This window comes from Myotis myotis, unplaced genomic scaffold (assembly GCF_014108235.1).
Source record: "Myotis myotis isolate mMyoMyo1 unplaced genomic scaffold, mMyoMyo1.p scaffold_m19_p_11, whole genome shotgun sequence".
Classification (NCBI taxonomy): domain Eukaryota; kingdom Metazoa; phylum Chordata; class Mammalia; order Chiroptera; family Vespertilionidae; genus Myotis; species Myotis myotis.
The window spans coordinates 42,493,261-42,512,449 of NW_023416315.1; the positions used below are offsets into that span (position 1 = coordinate 42,493,261).

Sequence of the window (19,189 nt, forward strand, 5' to 3'; positions counted from 1 at the left end):
GTTATGATAATAACTGAACATTTCTTCAGTGGCTTAGATTTCTATTGCTAATAATAGCTACCATTCTCATGTAATGATAATGAGCTAAACATTGTGCCTAGAGCTTTTTAACATTATCCTATTGTATCCCCACAACCATCCTCTCAGGTAGCTACTATCAATGTTTCCATTTAACTGATGAGAAAACTCAGAGTTAAAGTGTGAAGCAAGGTATCACAGGTCATTCAGCTGGACTGTGACAGATCTCTTAAGACATGTCTGATTCCAGGGCCTGTCTCTTACCCACTGAGTTCATCACCACATGAGGATGACAGTCTGGAGGAGCTTCTAGGGTCCCACGGAGGGGGATATAAAGCTTTGTCGGTGGACATCTTCAAGGGAAGACATTAGAAACTCTTGTGTTTCAAGAATAAACGAGGGTAAAAGTGTTGTGGTTCAGGAATGGCATGCTACGTGCAAGCCATACCTGAGAGATGCTACTAGTAAGACTTCGGATGGTGGTTGATGCCCGCCTCTGCTAGACTCGGCAGTGATGCCATGATGATATGGCCCAGCGGTTGGGCCATATAAGAAAAAACAAAAAAGTGGAATGTGGCAACTTTAAGTGAAAAATATTTAGGGCAGTGGCTGTGTGGGCTATTATTTCCCAAGATTCTAATGTCTCTCAATGAAGTCAAACTCAGAATTAGGCCGCAGTTGAAATTGTTATAGATTCTTCAAAATATAATTGGGTAGAAGCAATAGAGAAGGCCTTTCCTCAGGAAAGGCAGCATAGGACTTTAGCAATCTAATTTTTTCCCCAGAAATTTGGTGGATAACTTATATTGTATCTTTATTTTTTTAAAAGTTCACATAGAGTTTGGCAGACGGCTTCTCTGAGTGAAGTTAATGAGAAGTCAGGTATCAGTTTTTGTTGTGCTACAACCCTGGGGTGTATGTGACCTTGGAGCTTAGGGATCAGGATATGGGGAGGAGAGACCTCTGGTTATTAATGGATACTGGTCCCCATTGTCCTCCTGTCCCCTTTGCTGTGCAGAGCTCTTCTGTCTCAGAGACAGCGCTGCTCTGGGCAAGCCACTAGGATGACTCTGCATCTCTCTTTCTCTGTGTTGCTACTGGCTTAGCTACAGGGAACATTACTGCTTTTCCAAGCCCTGGTCCTCTGTCTTGTTTCTGTGGGCATCACCCACCATTTGAAGTCTTGGCATCTCTCAGGCACAGCTTGCAAGTAGCGTGCCATTCCTGAACTACAACACGCCTTGTCTTTTTCCAGAACAAGGGGATATAACCCCTGTCCCCATTCCACCCCTTCTCCACTCTTGGGTCACTTCCCTCTTGCATAAGAGCTTCTGAAATTTTCCCTTGACATTCTTAGATCATCAAAAATGATAGTCATTCTGGAATTCTCTCTCTCTTCCTCACCTCTTTCTGTCTCCCCACACACTGGATAAAAGGACTTTTTGTTTCAAACCAAACCTTAGAAATAAAAGCCTGGCTACTAGGAGTGGGGAGAGAATTCCTTTTCCTATTTCCTTATGTATTTTCAGACAAGTCTAGAACACCAAGGGGGAAATAAACATAAGACATCTCTTCCTTTTGGGAGTGTATATCTTCTATTGCTACTCCTTCCAATATTTCTCAGTCCATGACTTCACCTTAACACATTATTTTCTAATTGGGGATGTGTATTTAAGATATCTGTATTTCTATGTTAGCATTGAACCCGTCATTGTTTGTGGACATTGTTTATTCTATTTCAGTATTTATATACATTTCTAATATTTGCTTTTCTTGGGTCAAAAAATGCTGTGCTCAGATTAGAAAAATAATACATCTCAGAATAAAAAAATGAACTTTTTTTCATTGTCTGTCTCAGATCTATTGTCTTATCCCACATCCAATGGGTCTTAAGGAGTAAGAGTAAATGATGACAGTTTGAGCCAACAGCTTTTGGTTTCAGTTTGGAATTGAAAGAGGAAGAATTGTCGTGGAAAGAGAATTGGTTTTAGCTTTCTGGATGGGATATTTAAAAATCCAATTCTTGGGATCATAGGTCTTTCAAATGTAGGCTTTTCCGCAGGAGTCTACACATAGTTTGCCTCATTTGTGTTAGGAGTTGTTATTGGTACTGTAGCAGGTGCAGTTGGGCAACTTGAGCTCATTGGCACTGAATGGCAATTGAATGTCATGATCTACCTCTGTTCTATGGAATATTCATACCACACAAAAAAAACGTGTGCCAGGGTTTTCTGTTCTGAAATACTAGTAAGTTGGAAAATAGTGAATGATCTGTCTCCTTCATGGAGGGTTGCAGTGCACATTTTCAAATTAAAATCTCTGAGAAACCTAATACACATTTGCTGTATGTTAACTGCATTGTGTTTTATCCAGAGTTTCCCACGTGTATTTTTTTATAGGACTCTTTTATCTGACGTGTAGTTGGTGCCCTTTAGCTAATTTTTGCAGGATGTTTTTGGAAAATACATATCTAGCTAATTTGGTAAACTTTCACCTGTTGTTACTTACACTATGATTTAACTCTTTTCATACATTTTCTCTGCTCTACAAGGTTCAGGTGCAGCATCATTGCATGGTGTCCAGTTGAAGACCTCCCACGGTTGATGGTCAGGTGTGGTAAACACCGGAGTTTAAACCCCAGATCTGCAGCTGACTTGTACATCTTGGGAAAATTATTTAGTCTACAGCTACTTATTGAGCTTTAATTTATTTGCTGAACAAACATTTCTTGAGTATTTCTATATTCTTGATGACAGGAATCCAAAAATAAGTAGGGAAAAAAAAGATTCCTGTCTTCCAGAATCTTTCGTTCAAATGAGGGAGCAGATGGGTAAATACATTATTTATAGTATAGGGGCAAAGTACATGATAGATATAAATACCTGAGGTGATCTTACTCAGGAGGGAGGGATGACCTCTTCTCAGAAGGAGTCAAGAGGGCCTCATAGTAAAGCTGGTGTAAGTTTGAAGTTCAGGCTGAATAACCATGGAAAACTGGCTGTGCCCTGGCAGGTTCATGTGAAAAATTGTGTCGTGATTTAGAGTTGAGGCCGGGGTTAAATGTCATACTTAATGGGTCATTCATGTTAATTTTCTGAGCATCTCTGAGGTGAGCCCTGAAGGGAGAAGTTCTTTAACCGTGAAGCCCAGTGGTATTTGAAGCATAGGAAACCTGGGAAGAGGTGCAGATTAGGGGCAGCACTGGGTTTTCCTGGGTGCTCTCTGAGATCTGCATGGCTCACTCTCAGAGAGGCTGTGAGAGGGCATAGAGATCCTGGAAAATCTCATAGGCCTTATGTGTCACACCAAGGATTTGACCTGGAGACAGCCATTCACAGGTGTCTGAGCGGCCCAAATGAGGCCTGGAATCATAACTATATCTATATGTATATAAAAGCCTAAGAGACCGGCCCACCAGCTGACCGGCCAACTGGCTGGTAGCTATGATGCACACTGACCACCAGGGGACAGACGCTCAACGAAGGAGTTGCCAAGTGACAGCAACTTTGCAGAGTGCTCTCTCGCACTCTGGGACCCCCCAGGGGATGTTGGATTGCTGGTTTTGGCCCGATCCCTACAGGCCAGGCCAAGGGACCCCACTGGTGCACAAATCCATGCACCGGGCCTCTAGTAATAATTTAACTTCATCTATATATATAAAGGCTAATATGCTAAGTGTCTGACCATCCAGGTAATGACATCACGTAGCAATGCCCAGCTTCCTCTCCCTAGTAATTAGCCTCCTTGCAGTTTCTTCAGCCCAGGAACATGACTTGCTTCATAGCCAGGTGAAAACATTTCACACTTTAACCAAATGTCATTTTCCCATGCCTCATCTCATTTGATCCTCACAGAAGTCCTGGAGTAGGTAGATAGGAGACTCGGTAGAATCCTATTTTCTTTTCATTAGCCAGAAAACGGAGATTTAGAAAGCTTAGAAACTTGACCCAACTGAAAAGAAGTAAGAAATGGTGGACCTTGAAAATGACTTCAGGTTATCTCACTGTGCAGAATATAGTCAAACACTGCTGCAGTTAAATATTTTACCTTTTGTTCTCCCTGCATGACCTACAATAATAATCTGCTCCATGTTGATATTTATTGCTGTGTTGCTGACAATTACCTGAAAGAGAAGTTGGGGTGCTTCACTGGGCTGGGAAAAGTTTAGCTACGTTAAGCAAGGTCTAATTAAGCAAGTTTATTATATATATATATATATATATATATATATATATATATATATATATATATGGCTAAATTGAGTCGCACATGTGTGATACATATAAAACTCTCACTGGCGCCAATCGCATGAGTGTGTTTTGATCTGTCATTGTCGATCATGAATTTTGTTGACACTTCTATTATAGAGAAAGGGTGAATAGCGATATTAAAATTTTTCTTCTAATTAATTTTCTTTCAGTGTGCATGAATTTGTGCACTGGGCCACTAGTAGTAATGATAATAATGAAAAATTATGATAGCCAATCTTTACTTGCTATATGCAAGACATGATTGCAAATGCTTTACATGTGTTTTCTCCAGTTCATTTAGTCATTGCAACACTCTGGTGAATGGGTGCTTGTATTACCTCACACAGATAGGTCAAAAGCAGAACTGGGAGTTGAAACCAGGCAGTCTAACTCCCTGGGTCCATCTTCTTAACCCCATGGTGTTCTGCCTCTTTGGAATGCACTGCAGTGTATGCTCAACAAGTGTTAGTCCCCTTCTTGAGGTATCCATGCTCCCCCAACCTTTACCTCTTGACAGAAATGCCATGCAAACTAATATCCAAAATAGGTAAGTGGATTTTTAAAAAGATGGCATTTAAATATCAGATATATGGCTTTGTAGCTCATTTTAATTGATTAATGATCTGTTTGTAGATTTTATTTTTTTCTAACTTATATTTACATAAATTTTTTTTTAAAATTACAGTTGACATTCAATATTATATTAGTTTCTGGTGTACAGCACAGTGGTTAGACATTTATGTAACTTATGAAGTGATCCCCAGCAGGTCTTGCACTCACCTGTGCAATTATCTTATTATTGACTGTATTCCCTAAGCTATACTTTATGCCCCTGTGACTATTCTGTACCTGTCAATTTGTACTTCTTAATCCCTTCATGTTTTCATCCAAACCCCCAACCCCCCTCTCATTCATAACCATCATTTTGTTCTCTGTGTCTATGAGTTTGTTTCTGTTTTGTATGTTTGTTTATTTATTTATATTTTTTATATTCCACATATAAGTAAAATCATATGGTATTTGTCTTTCTCTGTCTGACTTATTTCACTTAGCATAACACCCTTTAGGTTCATTTATATTGTCATAAATTGTATGATTTCATGCTTTTAATGGCTGACTCATATTCCATTATATATATATCTCACATCTTCTTTATCTGTTTGTCTTTTGATTAGGGCCTTTAATCCATGTACATTTAAAGTAATTATTGATAGGTATGTAGTTATTGGCATTTTATTAATTGTTTTCTGATTGTTTTTGTAGTTCTGTGTTTTTTTCTTATTCTCTTGCTCTCTCCTCTTGTATGTTGGTGGCTTTCTGTAGTGTTGTGTTTGGATTTCTTTTCGTTCTCTCTTGTAGAGCATTGGTTTGTGGTTACTATGTCCTTCATATATATCAAGCTTTGTTCTTAGCAGTCTATTTTAAATTGATGGCCACTTAAAAATTACTACCATTTTTACTCACCCTTCCATGTTTATATTTTATCATTATTTTTTTACTTCTTTTGCTTGTGTATGTTTGTGTGTATCTCTTAATTTACTATTGTAATTACACATGATTTCCCTACTTTTGCCTTTTAACCTTTGTACTAGTTTTAGTGTAGGTTGATCCACTTGCTTTTATAATGTATTTGTCTTTGACATTGATAATTTTTTTCTTTGCAATATTTCCATATTCATATCTTTGACATTTTTTTTTTCTTAAAAAAATCTCCAACATTTCTTATAATATAGGCTTGGTGGCGATACAATCCTTCAGCTTTTTTTTTTTTTTTAATCAGGGCAATTTTATTCTTAATTGTGTACATGTTTCTGAAAAGTAAGAGAATAACATTCATAATTTAAGGCACATTTGTAGTTATATCATCATAAACAATGAGAAGTTTAGCTTTTTTATTTCTGTGCCTAGAAAATTTTAGGTGCTTGATACATATAGTATGCTTTCATTATTTAACATGTATTAGAAGATATTGATTTTTTTAAAACTATAGACATTCTTAATTTAAAATAGAATTGTGTTTTATTCTTTCCAAGAGGAGAGGAGCTATAATCCTCTCAAGACTTCTAAGAAAGCTCCAAACACTGGGATATTTGTTGATTGAATATCTTTGGTATCATCAAATTAGAGACTGACTTCAGTGTTTCTTTTCTGTAGGTGAAACACAGAGATCTAATGAGATTTGTAAAAGTTCATTCTATAGGTAAAAGGACAGAAACACTTTGTCCTCAGTAGGTCTAATTTGGAATATGAATGCATCACATTCCAGGTATGGAGAGTGTTGAAGTTAAATTTGCTCAGCAACACACAAGTAGTGGGTCAAAGGCAAGGACAAAAGAGATTAAGAGAACAGCTCAAAATCAGGCTTTATATCAGTGTAGTGTTTGATGGGAGCTATGCTTGAGTGAGCTCCTCTGAAAACAAGCATTTTATAAGGAGATTAGAGAACTCAGCCCTGAAAATTGCAGAATCAAGGACAGAGAGACTACCAGGAAGTAGAGGGTGATTGACACTTCCTAAGAGGAAGAGTTCAGGAGGATAAGAATCAATGTTAGGACATAAATTAGAAGTTGAGAAAACTGATTTCACAGATGTGTTGTTCTGCCCCCATTGGTGACCTCATCAAATACTCTGACCAGTTTCCTTTCCTTGACCTTCACTGTTGTAGTATTTTTTTCTATAAACCTTTTGTCATTCATGCCCCATGAACTGGAATTGGTCTCCTCATCTCATTTTATTTATTTAGTGGTTAAGTAGGTGGATGAGTGCGGGTTTTAGCTCTCATTCTTCACTTTTTCAAAATTAACGTGTTTTTCTTTTTTGGTAAGTTTCCAAATGTATTCTAAAAGGAGCGTCTACCTAAATGTGAGCTCTGCTGCTTCGCTCTCTGCTGGGAAATTTGTTTTCTTTATGGGATAATTTGAAGGTTTGATTTTGTTCTTGTTTCTACAATATCCTGATTAAAGGATTAAAAAGCCCTTTGCTGTAGTGGAGTCAGTAATACCACCCTGAGCACAGAGAGACACACTCAGGGGACATAGATTTGCATTTGTTGAATGAATAATAACTTAGGAGCAGCACTACCTTCTTTTCTGTAACTGTGTCAACTATTAGTCACATTGCCCATGACTTCTGGGTACAGCTCTCAGAATTAGCAGAGAACTTGACATCAGTAATGAGACGTAGGCTGTGGAAATGACTAGGTTATAGTTATGAATATTGAAAAAGACGGCTCATGGTTCCAGAGTGGAGATACTTGTTTAGTATTGCACGTGAAGTACTGCCATCAGCATCCCCTTTACGTCAGATTCCCATTCACTCCATCAACCTTTTGTTTGGCCTTAGTATTTGATAGCTACAATTAGGAACCCCAAAATAATGATCCTTGTTTTCTGGAAGCTCAAAGCTTCACATCAACTAATAAGTGGTATTAGTATCTATATCTATTTCTGTGTCTATTTGTGTTTAATGTCTCTGTGTGTGTGTGTGTGTCTCTCTCCATAATATATGAGAGAACTTTATTTTAATAAATACTGACTTTATAATCATTCAAAGTATGTATACATTTTTTGGGACTCCCATATATATCAGGGTATCCCAAAAATGTATACACACTTTAATAGCTAAAAGCTCAATTTTGAAAGTGAATTTTAATAAACACTGCCTTTATAATTATTCAAAGTGTGTGTACATACATTCTTTTGGGACACCCTATATATTGCTTTTTTATAGATGTATTATGAGAAGAGTATGATAAGAGCACAGAGGGAGGCAAAACTGACTGCCTGGTGGGGGCAGGGAGGTCTGTTATGAACAGGGTTGTTTTTGAGTTAGAAATGGGAATTTTCCAAATAGGGTAGATGGGTTGGTCAGCATCTCTGGAGAAGGAAAACCACAGCAGCAAAAAAGAAGATGAAATATTTTTGTAATGATATGAATTCTGTTATGGTTGGAAAAGGGTGGGGCAAGGGCTGAGGCTGGTAAACAGGTTGAGGCCAGATTGTGAAGTGTCAATAGAGATAATGGAGACTTTGGAAAGCTTTAATTAGGGTGTGCCATGATCAGAACTTTATAAAACAATTCTGGTGACAGTGTGAAGGGGAGGGAATTGATGGGGGTGTCTGGAGACTAATGGACTATGCGTCCTCTGTCTTCCAGCTTTCTCCTGTGCTTCTGGAGAGTATCTAGAGATGAAGAACCAGGTATGCAGTAAGTGTGGTGAAGGCACCTACTCCTTGGGCAGTGGCATCAAATTTGATGAATGGGATGAATTGCCAGCAGGATTTTCCAACGTTGCAACTTTCATGGACACTGTACTTGGCCCTTCTGACACCAGGCCTGATGGCTGTAACAAGTAAGAACCCAAAGGACCCTTAGGATTTTGATTGAACCATTGAGAAGGATGTAGTTGCTCTTTTCCAGAAAGAAGTTGAGGATAATCTTGGTATTGATTGGGATTATAGATAAACTAATTACAAATAAACATATTTTTTTTTGGCTAGTCATTACAAATAATATAGCTCAGTTTTTATGAAGTTAAAACAATTTTTCTCAGGACAGAATAGATACCATATGCAAAAATGTGATAAAGCTATTAGAAAAACAAATTAATTTTCCAATATATTTATAACTACACTCAAGCCAGTGTATTTCTAAAAACGCTTCTCTAATTTTTAACAGATAATTTCAGATTTTTTTTCTCTTCCTCTGAAAGAAAGAATGTGTAGCCTTCATTTAGGCACTTGATTATTTTCTAATAGAGAGTGGGTTAAATATGTGAAGTGGAAAGCTCATTTGCTTAATTTCTGCCTCTTATAGGAAATTATTAGCTTTGCCTATGACACCACTGGAGGACTTTGAAATTGTTTTGATAAAAAAACAACAACACCAAAATGTTTATCTGTGGTCTGTACCCACTTCCATTCCCTTGTATTGACTATGTGACATTTCTTTTCACATGGCCATGTTATTAAACATTAGGCCTCTGACTAACTTCTGACAAGAGTGGGTTTTCAGAAACTCACACATTTTACCATGAGCTAAAGATGCTGGGACTTATTTAGCTATGCTAAAAGATATGCTCCCTCGCTTCCCCTCCTACCTTCCCTCATTTTTATATAGATCTGGATGTTTATCTAGTATTATTTTCTCAGCCTATAATATTTCCTCATTAGGTCTGATTTTATTTTATTTTTTGATGGCTCTGTATTTATTTCACACTTAGTTCTAGGTCATGGCCTTTGCTCTAGGGCAGGAGTTAGCAAAGTACAGCCGGTGAGCCCTCCCTCTGTTTTTGCAGATAAGGTTGTATTGGAACACAGGGGCACTCATTTGCTTATGCATTGTCTCTAGATCCGGACCGTTTGAAATGAATAAAACAAAAACAAACAAACAAAAAAAGACCATACCCTTTTATGTAATGATGTTTACTTTGAATTTTTATTAGTTCACACAAACACTCCATCCATGCTTTTGTTCCGGCCCTCCGGTCCAGTTTAAGAACCCATTTGGCCCTCGAGTCAAAAAGTTTGCCCACCCCTGCTCTAGCTGCTTTGGAGCTACAGTGGCAGAGTTAATTAAGTATTGCAAGAGAGGCCAAATTGTCCACAAGCCACAAATATTTATTCTCTGGCCCTTTATGAAAAAGTTTGCTGATACCTGCTGTAGGGCATGGCCTCTATAAGATGTAGTAAATTCTGGAATCTTAAGTGGATGTCCAATAAGTTTATCAAGTTTCTTCCTTCCTGGCTGGTTTGCAGCTCCAGTGACTTCCATTAAAGTGACCTCTCTGATTATGTCTCCGCTTTGCATTGGCTGCGAGCCCCAAGCTCAGGATGTACAGAGAAACTCCATATGGGTTACTAGAGCCCCTATTTTCTCTGATTCTCAGGCGTATAAATTCCAGTTTTTTCAGCTGCCCCCAAGCACTTGTCTCTGCTCCTCAGCTCATGAGACCACCATGCTTTGCTTGGGTGCCACCTCCTGGTGTCATCGTTTGGGAAGTATCCTAAGGAATGAGGCCAAGGTCAATTTGGGCTTTACCGCATGTGTTTTGCTGCTCTCAGGCATCCCAGTCCTGCAGTGCCTATTGTCAAGGCTCAAAATGGCTCCTGCATTCTGTTTAGTTTAATAGATGGTTAAAGAGAAAGGGCAGATCCAGTACCAGTTAGTCATGTTGGGATGTGGAAGTCTCAGTCTTTTGTTCAGAATTTATTTCTGTTAGAAAAAAGAAAAGAATTTAAAAATCTCACTCTTATCTAAATAAAAAGTTAAACCTGAAGAGAAGAATGTAAAGTTGTGTTATCTGTTGTACAGTTCAGTTGGAATTGTTTTTTTGCCCCAAAACTTGACACACGACTCATTGATTCTAAGAATTAACTTATGGTTAGATTGACAACCCAAATTCTGTTTACCAGCATATTTTCTTAAGTTTTTATCTTTTTTTTTTTAGATAAAAATTCCAGACTTTTACCTCATTATATACTATGAAACTGCGATCTCTATTTTATTTAGATTCATTTTAAATGGGCTTTTTCTAGGACTATTTCTTCTCTCATATCAAGGAATCTTCTCACCTCCTGCCATGTGTATTTGTTAATAAATAAAATTTCAGATGTTGTTTGAGGGAATAATTCTACCCCAAACTAGTAGAATTAGTGATTGTCTCTTTAGTGATCAAAGTTTTGGTGAAAAATAGCAGTTTCATAGCAAATTGATCTTACCAAGATTTAGGGAATTGTGTGCCATAAGCAATGACTCTTTCCCCAGTAATGGTGTTGGCTGTTGACTTCCAGAAAAGCTCTGGTCGTCTCTGCTGTGCCTTGCTGAAGGAACGACCTTTGAATCTGAGTTACATAGGAGGTTTCCGAACGCGGATGTAAGATGCCCCTTGGTTTTGTTTCCACAGCTCTTCTTGGGTCCCTCGTGGAAATTACATAGAGTCAAATCGTGATGACTGCACCGTGTCTTTGATCTATGCTGTGCACCTTAAGAAGTCGGGTAATGTCTTCTTTGAGTACCAGTACGTCGACAACAACATCTTCTTTGAGTTCTTTGTAAGGCCTTTTATATTCTGAAATATACTTTTTATGGGACATTCATGTAATATTTACCTTAATCTGTTGTTTCCATTACACTTTATGCCTTCTCAGTTTTTTTTGTGAGTGTGTGTGTTAACTGAAACTTTTGATGCTAAAAGACAACTTTACTTTTTTTCTATAATATTTTATTATAGAAATACTGTTTCTTTACCTCTGAGCTCTTGCCTTGCAGAGTAACATTGAGCTTGTTTTACTTTTGGTTATGATCATTAGATGACCATTTGGTGTAGACTCTTTGTGTGATAAATATTTCCCCCTAGATTCATTTTAAAAATTGTTATTTTTGTAGCGACAAGATGCTTTTTGTTAAAATATGTCTCCACCAAATTCAATTTTTGTTTAAAAACTTTTTTTCCCTGCAATTTCAAATATTTGAATTATTTAACTGTATTCATGGACATTATTTCAGAAGTACAGGTGGCTGTAGATTTTGATTCTGTTAGTTGTACACAATCTAAAGGAATTAATGGATGGGATAGCTGATGTCTCTGGTAAGAGATTAAATAGCATTACAATATACAGGATAAAATAATAGTTTAACAGAATAGGCTTTACCTCTAAAATTATTTAACTATTTTATATAAACTGTAGCTAATTTAGCGAATATTTGTTGTGGCAGTGACTCAAATGTTTGAGAAAATGTTTTCCCATTGATGTCTTATACTAAAAAAAAGTGTGTGCATGTAACTGCTAAAATACCTTTTAAAATGTTTCTGTAGTACAGACTTTAGGGGGAAATGTACTAAAAATTCTAAAACAAATATATATTGCTCTTGATAACGGAAATTTCTAAATCAGAAGTTGGTAGGAAGAGATGTTTTTGATTAAAGTATGAACCTTAGATTTGAAGTCAAGAGATTCTGGCTCTAGTCCCATCTCTGCAAGTGCTAGCTGTGTGTTATTGGGCAATTACGTTTACTTTTCAACCCTCAGCATTCCCTTTTGTGAAGTGGATTGTGTGATGGGCCTTTTAAGGAGCCCTCCTAGCTCTAATACCCTTTGATGAGTTTAAGATATTAAGCAACATTCAGATTTGCTTTTTAAGCTGCGTTTTGTTTATAAAACACTCCTTAGGGTGAATAATTACCTATTTTATGGGACAATTTTGCAATATCACTAAAACTAAACTAAAGTTAAGAAGCAAGGTAATTATATAACTGTTCGAATAAGCACTTAGTTTTATATTGTCCAGCAAGTGCTTTGAGGATTGTCGGTAACGGTCCTCCAGAGGCGTGAAGTTTCTTTACTTCCTTTGAGGAAGCCTTTGTTCTTCTGGTTAGAGACTGAAGAGGCTGGCAAGTTCATGTTCCTCCTTCCATTGATGCTTCCGCTTCCTAGGTAGTGATTTATTGACTCAGGTAATCTTGCTAAGGGCTAGTGGAAAGGAAATGTGTGAGGACTGAAAGATGCAGTTGTGCCTGTGGACCTTACATAATTTGAACCAATACAGGATTTAATTTTGGGACTGTATGAGACTTTCAGTCAGCCCCCCCCCCCTTTTTAAATGATGAGACTGAAACCTAGAAAGAATAATGGATTGGACCGAGGCTATACCGTTGCTAGTTACTTTTAGAATGAATAACAGAGCTCAGGTGCCTAGAATGCCAGTCGAAAGAATATCATGATGACACATGATGTCTGATTTTGGCTGAAAAAAAGCTGTCAGCTTATCCAAACACTGACCACCAAAGGTATATTCAGGGTTCATATCTGTTCTAGAATGGCTTAACACTTACATTAAAATGGCCATTATGCTTATAATATAAATAGGATACTTGAATTCAATTGAAGCCAATATCCTCAGTAGTGGAAATTCTCTGGTATTTGGATGGCAAAAGGACCTATTTTTCTAGTTAGTAAGTCTTTAGGAAATTTCATGATGGAGAACATATTCTGGTCCATAGGATGCATGAAGTGGCAAAAATGATTTAGAAAAGAAAGAGCCATTTGGGTGGAAGTAGAATAAGTGATGAGAACCTACTTTAACCCTACTCTATTGATGACTATTTTGCAATACTGTAACGATGGCCTAACTTTTGATGGTCCTGTCTTCTTCATAGATCTGGAAAAGTAGTGTCCTAAACCCTAGGCATTTTGGAAGAATTTTCTGGAAAGCACAAAGTGTTTGGTACTAAAGATATTAATTGTGTAGTCCTTTGAATCAGTATGGCAAATGATTAACATTTGCCCCCAAATAAAAATTTGGGACGTTGACTGTGGCCACTTAACCTATACATTTGGATTAAATCCTGGGGAACTGAAAACAAAGCAGACCTAATTTATTTATTAATTTAAGATTTTACTGCCCCAAATATTATTTAAAAAGCAAACTTTATTTTTATACCATTGGGCCTGCATGGCGAATGCAAGCTTTTAAAACAATTTGGTAAGATTTTTGGAGTTACTTTTTCTCTTTATGTGAATTTTCAGTATGAGCTGCTCTTTCCTTCTTTCTCTTCTGCACTCCCCCCCCTTCCTTCTCAGTAAGATAGCCTTTTTGTGAAAATAATGACAGTGGCTTGTCTACAACCACTCACGCGCAGCAGTTGTCACTTCGGTTTCAGAGGTCTCGATGTGTTGACTTTGTTGAAAATGACTCATGGGCATTGTTGAATGTACGTCTCAAAAGAAGTTGTTGCAGCCTGTCCTATGCTGAGTAGCACATTTAATTAAAGCCATTATTCAAGAAGACATACTGGGACCATTGTGTTTGTTCCCCAGATTCAGAACGATCAGTGCCAGGAGATGGACACCACGGCGGACAAGTGGGTCAAGCTCACGGACAGTGGGGAGTGGGGCTCGCATTCTGTAAGTCTCTCTTTATTCCTCTCCTCGATCAGTCTCTCTTTATTCCTATCCTCTCTTTATTCTCCTTCCTCTTCCAACCTTTTTTAAAAGTTTATTTTAAGGGAAAAAAAAACTTCAAAATTGTTCATGAATTTAGAAAATTTCCAGTTAGAGACCAAGTTTCATGGACTCAGTCTCTTTCTAGGTATTTTTCTTTACCTTTCCCCTTTTCCTTAGGCTCTTTCCTTTCTCTTTCCCATCATACTTCAACTTTCCTCCTTTCAAAGGGGGCAGTAACAAGAAGTAAGGCTGATCTAACCAATATACAAAACCTCTGAGTGTCTACGGTTACAGATGTGCCTGTCACATGGCAGAGAATCAGTGGCTCTTGCATTGGAAGGATCCTTGAGTTCCTTTCACCCAGCTTTCTCTGCAGTCGTCCCCTGCCCCGCTCCCGCCCCCCCTAAGTGATTTTTCAAGCTTGCTTTGTTGGGAACTGTGCTGACCCTATTGTTGGGTAGCTCTGATTACCACAAAATTCATCTGTGTTTGGAACCTAAACTGTCTCCTGTCTATTTGCCATTGATGGGTCAAAATTTTTTGCCCTTTGAAAAATGACTTCCCATTGAAATAAAGTAACTGCCCAATTCTCCACACTATAACTGTACTAGTAAATGCTTGAAGGCAAATATCAGGTAACACAGTCCATGCATCTGCTATTATTTGAGGCACTGTGCCTTTGGAATGACACATGCATTTAAAATCAAACTCTGCCTTATAGTAGCTGTGTTTCTTTAGGCAACTGGCTTAATCTCTTTGAATTTTTTTTTTTTTCATGTAAGAAATAAAACCGAAGGACTTGTATGCATGCATATAAGCATAACCAATGGACACAAGACACTGGGGAGTGGGCGGGGTGGAGTGAGGGCATGAGCCAGGGGGTAGGGGAGGCCGGAGGAAGGTCAATGTGGTGGGGGGCGGGGGGGAAGGAGACATATGTACTACTATCAGTAATACTTTGAACAATAAAATAAAATAAAAAACCCCCAAAATAATAAAATAAAATGAAGTAGCAAAAAGAAAAAAAAAGAAATAAAACCACTCTTGCAGGGATAAATGAGATGATACATGGGTGCCCAAAATGCAGACGGAGCTCTGTTTCAGTCAGTGACCTTCCAGGGACTCCCGCTTGGAATGATTAATACAGCCTACTTTTCCGAGTATTTTTTGAGCTGTATGCCTGGAAGTGACGTTAATACCACTTAAGATCTATTTGCCCAAGCCTTCTCTCGGCTGGGCTTTGAAGGCACAAATAACCCTTGGCAACAAATACACTTTCTTCACTTATGAAGACTTCATGCAAGACGAAAGTACTTAATGTACTACTTCTCTGAATCCCTGGCAAGGTGAAATGGTTGGATATGTTTTAAGTTTATACAGTTTGGATTTGGCCAGGGTCTACATAGAAGAATAAGGGTGGCAAATGAGAAAGCAAGGGACCCTTAAAATTAGTTTGCTTGTCTGAATTAGCATGACATGTCTCAGAAAGTTAGTTTGATTTATAATTAGAAAAATATCCCAGTGGCAAAGAAAGCCGATATTAGACATAGTAACATTTAAGTTCTAAAATCATAGAGTTAAATCAGGTTCTTTTATAAGAACAGTCCTACTTTCTCTTGTTGCTGTTGCAGTATTGCTTATTAAATAAATTAAAAAAGAAGCCAACTCAGTCTGTTGCTTTTTGTTCTCAGAACTCAAAGTCTGCTTATGAATAATGGCATCCAATACATATATAATTGGTCTGAGTGCCTTTCACTCTCTAAAATGAGTCTCTTAAATATAAACCAAAACTTCATGCAAATGCTTTGAGAATAATTTTATCTTTTTCTTTAGACTGGAGGAATTTTCTTTATTACTATATTTTTTTGGATTGGCAAAGTATTTTTTTTTAGAAAATTTGAACTTCAGCAGAGCTTAGGTCTGAATTAGCAGTAGACTTAAATTTATGGATTCCAAATTAATGGTGTTTCACTATAATTCAAAGAAAAATGTATGCGAGATTAGCTTTCAGGCATGGTTGGATGTAGCACGGCTTAGCTAACCTGAGTGTCTTGTGTTTTGTTTTACAGGTAATGCTAAAGTCTGGCCCAAACATACTGTACTGGAGAACTACAGGCATCCTTATGGGTTCTAAGGCAGTCAAGCCAGTGTTGGTAAAAAATATCACAATTGAAGGTATTTTGGAGCAATCTGTTTTAGTAGTCACCTATCACATTTTATGTTGAGTTAAATATTGATTGAATTGTCAGTTTGATTGGCCCAAGAGTTTATGGGACAGGAATTAATATGTTAAGTATCATACAGGTGTAGAGGTGCTGGTTTTATTCCTGGAAAGTTGACTGATTTTTTGTTTTTGTTTTGTTTTTTGTTCCTTAAACGTAATTATTTAATCTGTGTGAAAAAGTACACATGATGACAATTTTAGGTGTCTTTAAATAAAAGAAAAATGTCTTTGTTAATAAGAGCCTATTATTCATTTGAGTAATATCTATAGTGCCAGTCATTGAGCTTACTCAGGTCACTGTTGCATCCCAAAATACCCACAACAATAAAATAAACATCTTGGCCTGATTATCTCCCAAATCTTCTCTTGTGCTGCTTCTTTACATATATATATATATATATATGTAAAGAATATATATATATATGTAAAGAATATATATATATATATATATATTTATTTACATACATATATATATATGTAAAGAATATATATATATTTCAGAGGAAGGGAGAGGGAGAGAAAGATAGAAACATCAATGATGAGAGAGAATTGTTGATTTGGCTGCCTCCTGCATGCCCCCCCTCCACCCGCACCCCCCTCCTCCAATGGGGATTGAGCCTGCAACCTGGGCATGTGTCCTGACCTGGAATTAAACTGTGACCTCCTAGTTTATAGATCAGTGCTCGTTGTGGCCTGGTTCTTGTGCTTCTTTTGAATCATCTGGGCCTTAGTGGCCCAGGAAAGCGGCCAGTAAACCCTGAAATTATTCAGTCTCAGGGTTACTTATAATTAAAGCAGTGATTCTCCTTTATGAAAGTTTGGCTTGTGTTTTAATATTTTTAAAGTGTACTTGTTCCTGTGATGCTAACTCATTAGTCCTAGGGACATCTGCTGGCAAAGGCTGAAATTACAAACCAGAAGAAAAGCCAAGCCCTTCCTAGGGCCTGTTAAGTCTTGCCAGTGACTTAGTGAGCAGCATAGAAAGGGAACAAACAGGTAGCCACAGAGATCAGAGAATGGTAGCTTGCAGAACTGGAAGGGACCTTAGAGTTTATCCCATTCTGGGTCCGTGGAGTTGTCTTTTGACAACTGAGTTTATACATTTACTATACTCCTAACCAATACCAGTCTCTTGCTTCAGTGTTTGCTCTACTTACTGTGTTTTATTCAATATTTGTCCCAGTTACCTGCATGCAGCAAACACTTCTTGGGGTTGAAATGAATGAGAGAAAGGATTTGGGCTGAGCTTAGTGTCAATAATGCTCTCTCATTTCTGGTAGAAGGTGAAAGAAGGTGCTGATTTGCTCACTTCTGTTGGGTCCTCCCTCCCATGCTCTGTGTGTTACTGTCCCACAGGAGTGGCATACACATCAGAATGCTTTCCATGCAAGCCGGGCACCTTCAGCAATAAACCAGGTTCGTTCAACTGCCAAGTGTGTCCCAGAAACACCTATTCTGAGAAAGGAGCCAAAGAATGCATAAAGTGTGCAGAGGACTCCCAGTTTTCAGGTGGGTCTAATCTTTGCCAATTTGTATTCTATGTTCTTTTCTTTTTAAATGTACATTTGTTGAGTGTATAGTCCTAAGCCAGATGTCACATATAAGTGGGACAGGAACAATGGGCTAGACACCAAAGTGCTGAAGTGAATCAATATTGAGTGCATAAAAATTACTTTTACCCCTTTCTTCATGACTTTTCCTTTTATCTGTGATTTTTTTACTATTTCTTACTTCACAGGTAACTGCTTGGGATGTGTTTATACTAATCTGAATTCATGCTGTACTTTTAGATGATTTGTGGACATAGAGATATATTTAGAAACTTCATTTGTTCTAAATTTACAATTTTAATGATAATAGAATAAGTCTAACGTCTTCTTGGAAAAACTGTGATATGTCCCAGGTGTATCATGGAAACACTTATTGCTCTAGTGAAAATAAAAATGTAAGCCCTTATCTTCTTTAGGCCTAGCTAGTTGTACCTAAATTCCTCTGGTGAGGTTATTTTTACTTTTTAGTTATTTCTCTTTTGTTTGTTTATTTTGTTTTGTTTTTTGCCATTTCTTAGAGTCACAAAGGACTCATTTCTGAAATGCATTTGTTGTTGTTGTTGTTGTTGCAGAAGAAGGATCTGGCGAGTGTCTGGAGCGCCCTCCCTGTACCACAAAAGACTATTTTCAGATCCACACTCCATGTGATGAAGATGGAAAGGTATTGGCTGTGTTCAGTGCACTCCATTGCATGTTTATTCAGCCATCTTCCCAATTTTAGCAGACTTTTATTTGTTGATGAGAGAGTTGAAGGAGCTGACTTATAACACGTGTATCTAAAGTAGTTCAGAGGAAATTTAATAATTCATCGTCTGAAGCCTGCCTTCTTGGCTTTGATTTTCCAATCTACTAATTAGTGCTGTGGGCAAGTTATTGGCTGTGCCTAAGTTTCAGTGTTTTCATTAGTAAAATCGGGATAATCTCTGTACCTATGTCCTGAGGCTGCTATGAGAATATGAGCTATTCAATGGAAGGTTCCTAGCACAGTGCCTGGCACATACTGAGTGCCCAATAAATCCCTGCTATTTTTTTAACAGTCATATGTTTTTAAAAAGTAATACTTTCAGGAGTAATACAGCCTTAAAATGTGTCCTGTGACTCACAGGATGGAAATCCAGTAAGTCCTCACTTTAACATTATTGATAGGTTTTGAGACTTGAAGTGAACCAGTTTTACTCTAGGCTAATTGATATAAACAAGAGT

The 19,189-nt window shown here is 37.7% G+C and overlaps 1 protein-coding gene across 1 annotated transcript in view; it reads left to right on the top strand.

Annotated features, from left to right (window-relative positions):
- Window positions 1–19,189, top strand: part of ELAPOR2 (endosome-lysosome associated apoptosis and autophagy regulator family member 2) — a 134,371-nt gene that overhangs the window by 72,482 nt on the left and 42,700 nt on the right. The window contains exons 3-8 of the mRNA XM_036328327.1: window positions 8,424–8,619; window positions 11,173–11,320; window positions 14,087–14,173; window positions 16,282–16,387; window positions 17,793–17,945; window positions 18,559–18,647. Coding sequence (XP_036184220.1) covers window positions 8,424–8,619; window positions 11,173–11,320; window positions 14,087–14,173; window positions 16,282–16,387; window positions 17,793–17,945; window positions 18,559–18,647 — 779 coding nt within the window. The remainder of the gene's footprint in view (window positions 1–8,423; window positions 8,620–11,172; window positions 11,321–14,086; window positions 14,174–16,281; window positions 16,388–17,792; window positions 17,946–18,558; window positions 18,648–19,189) is intronic.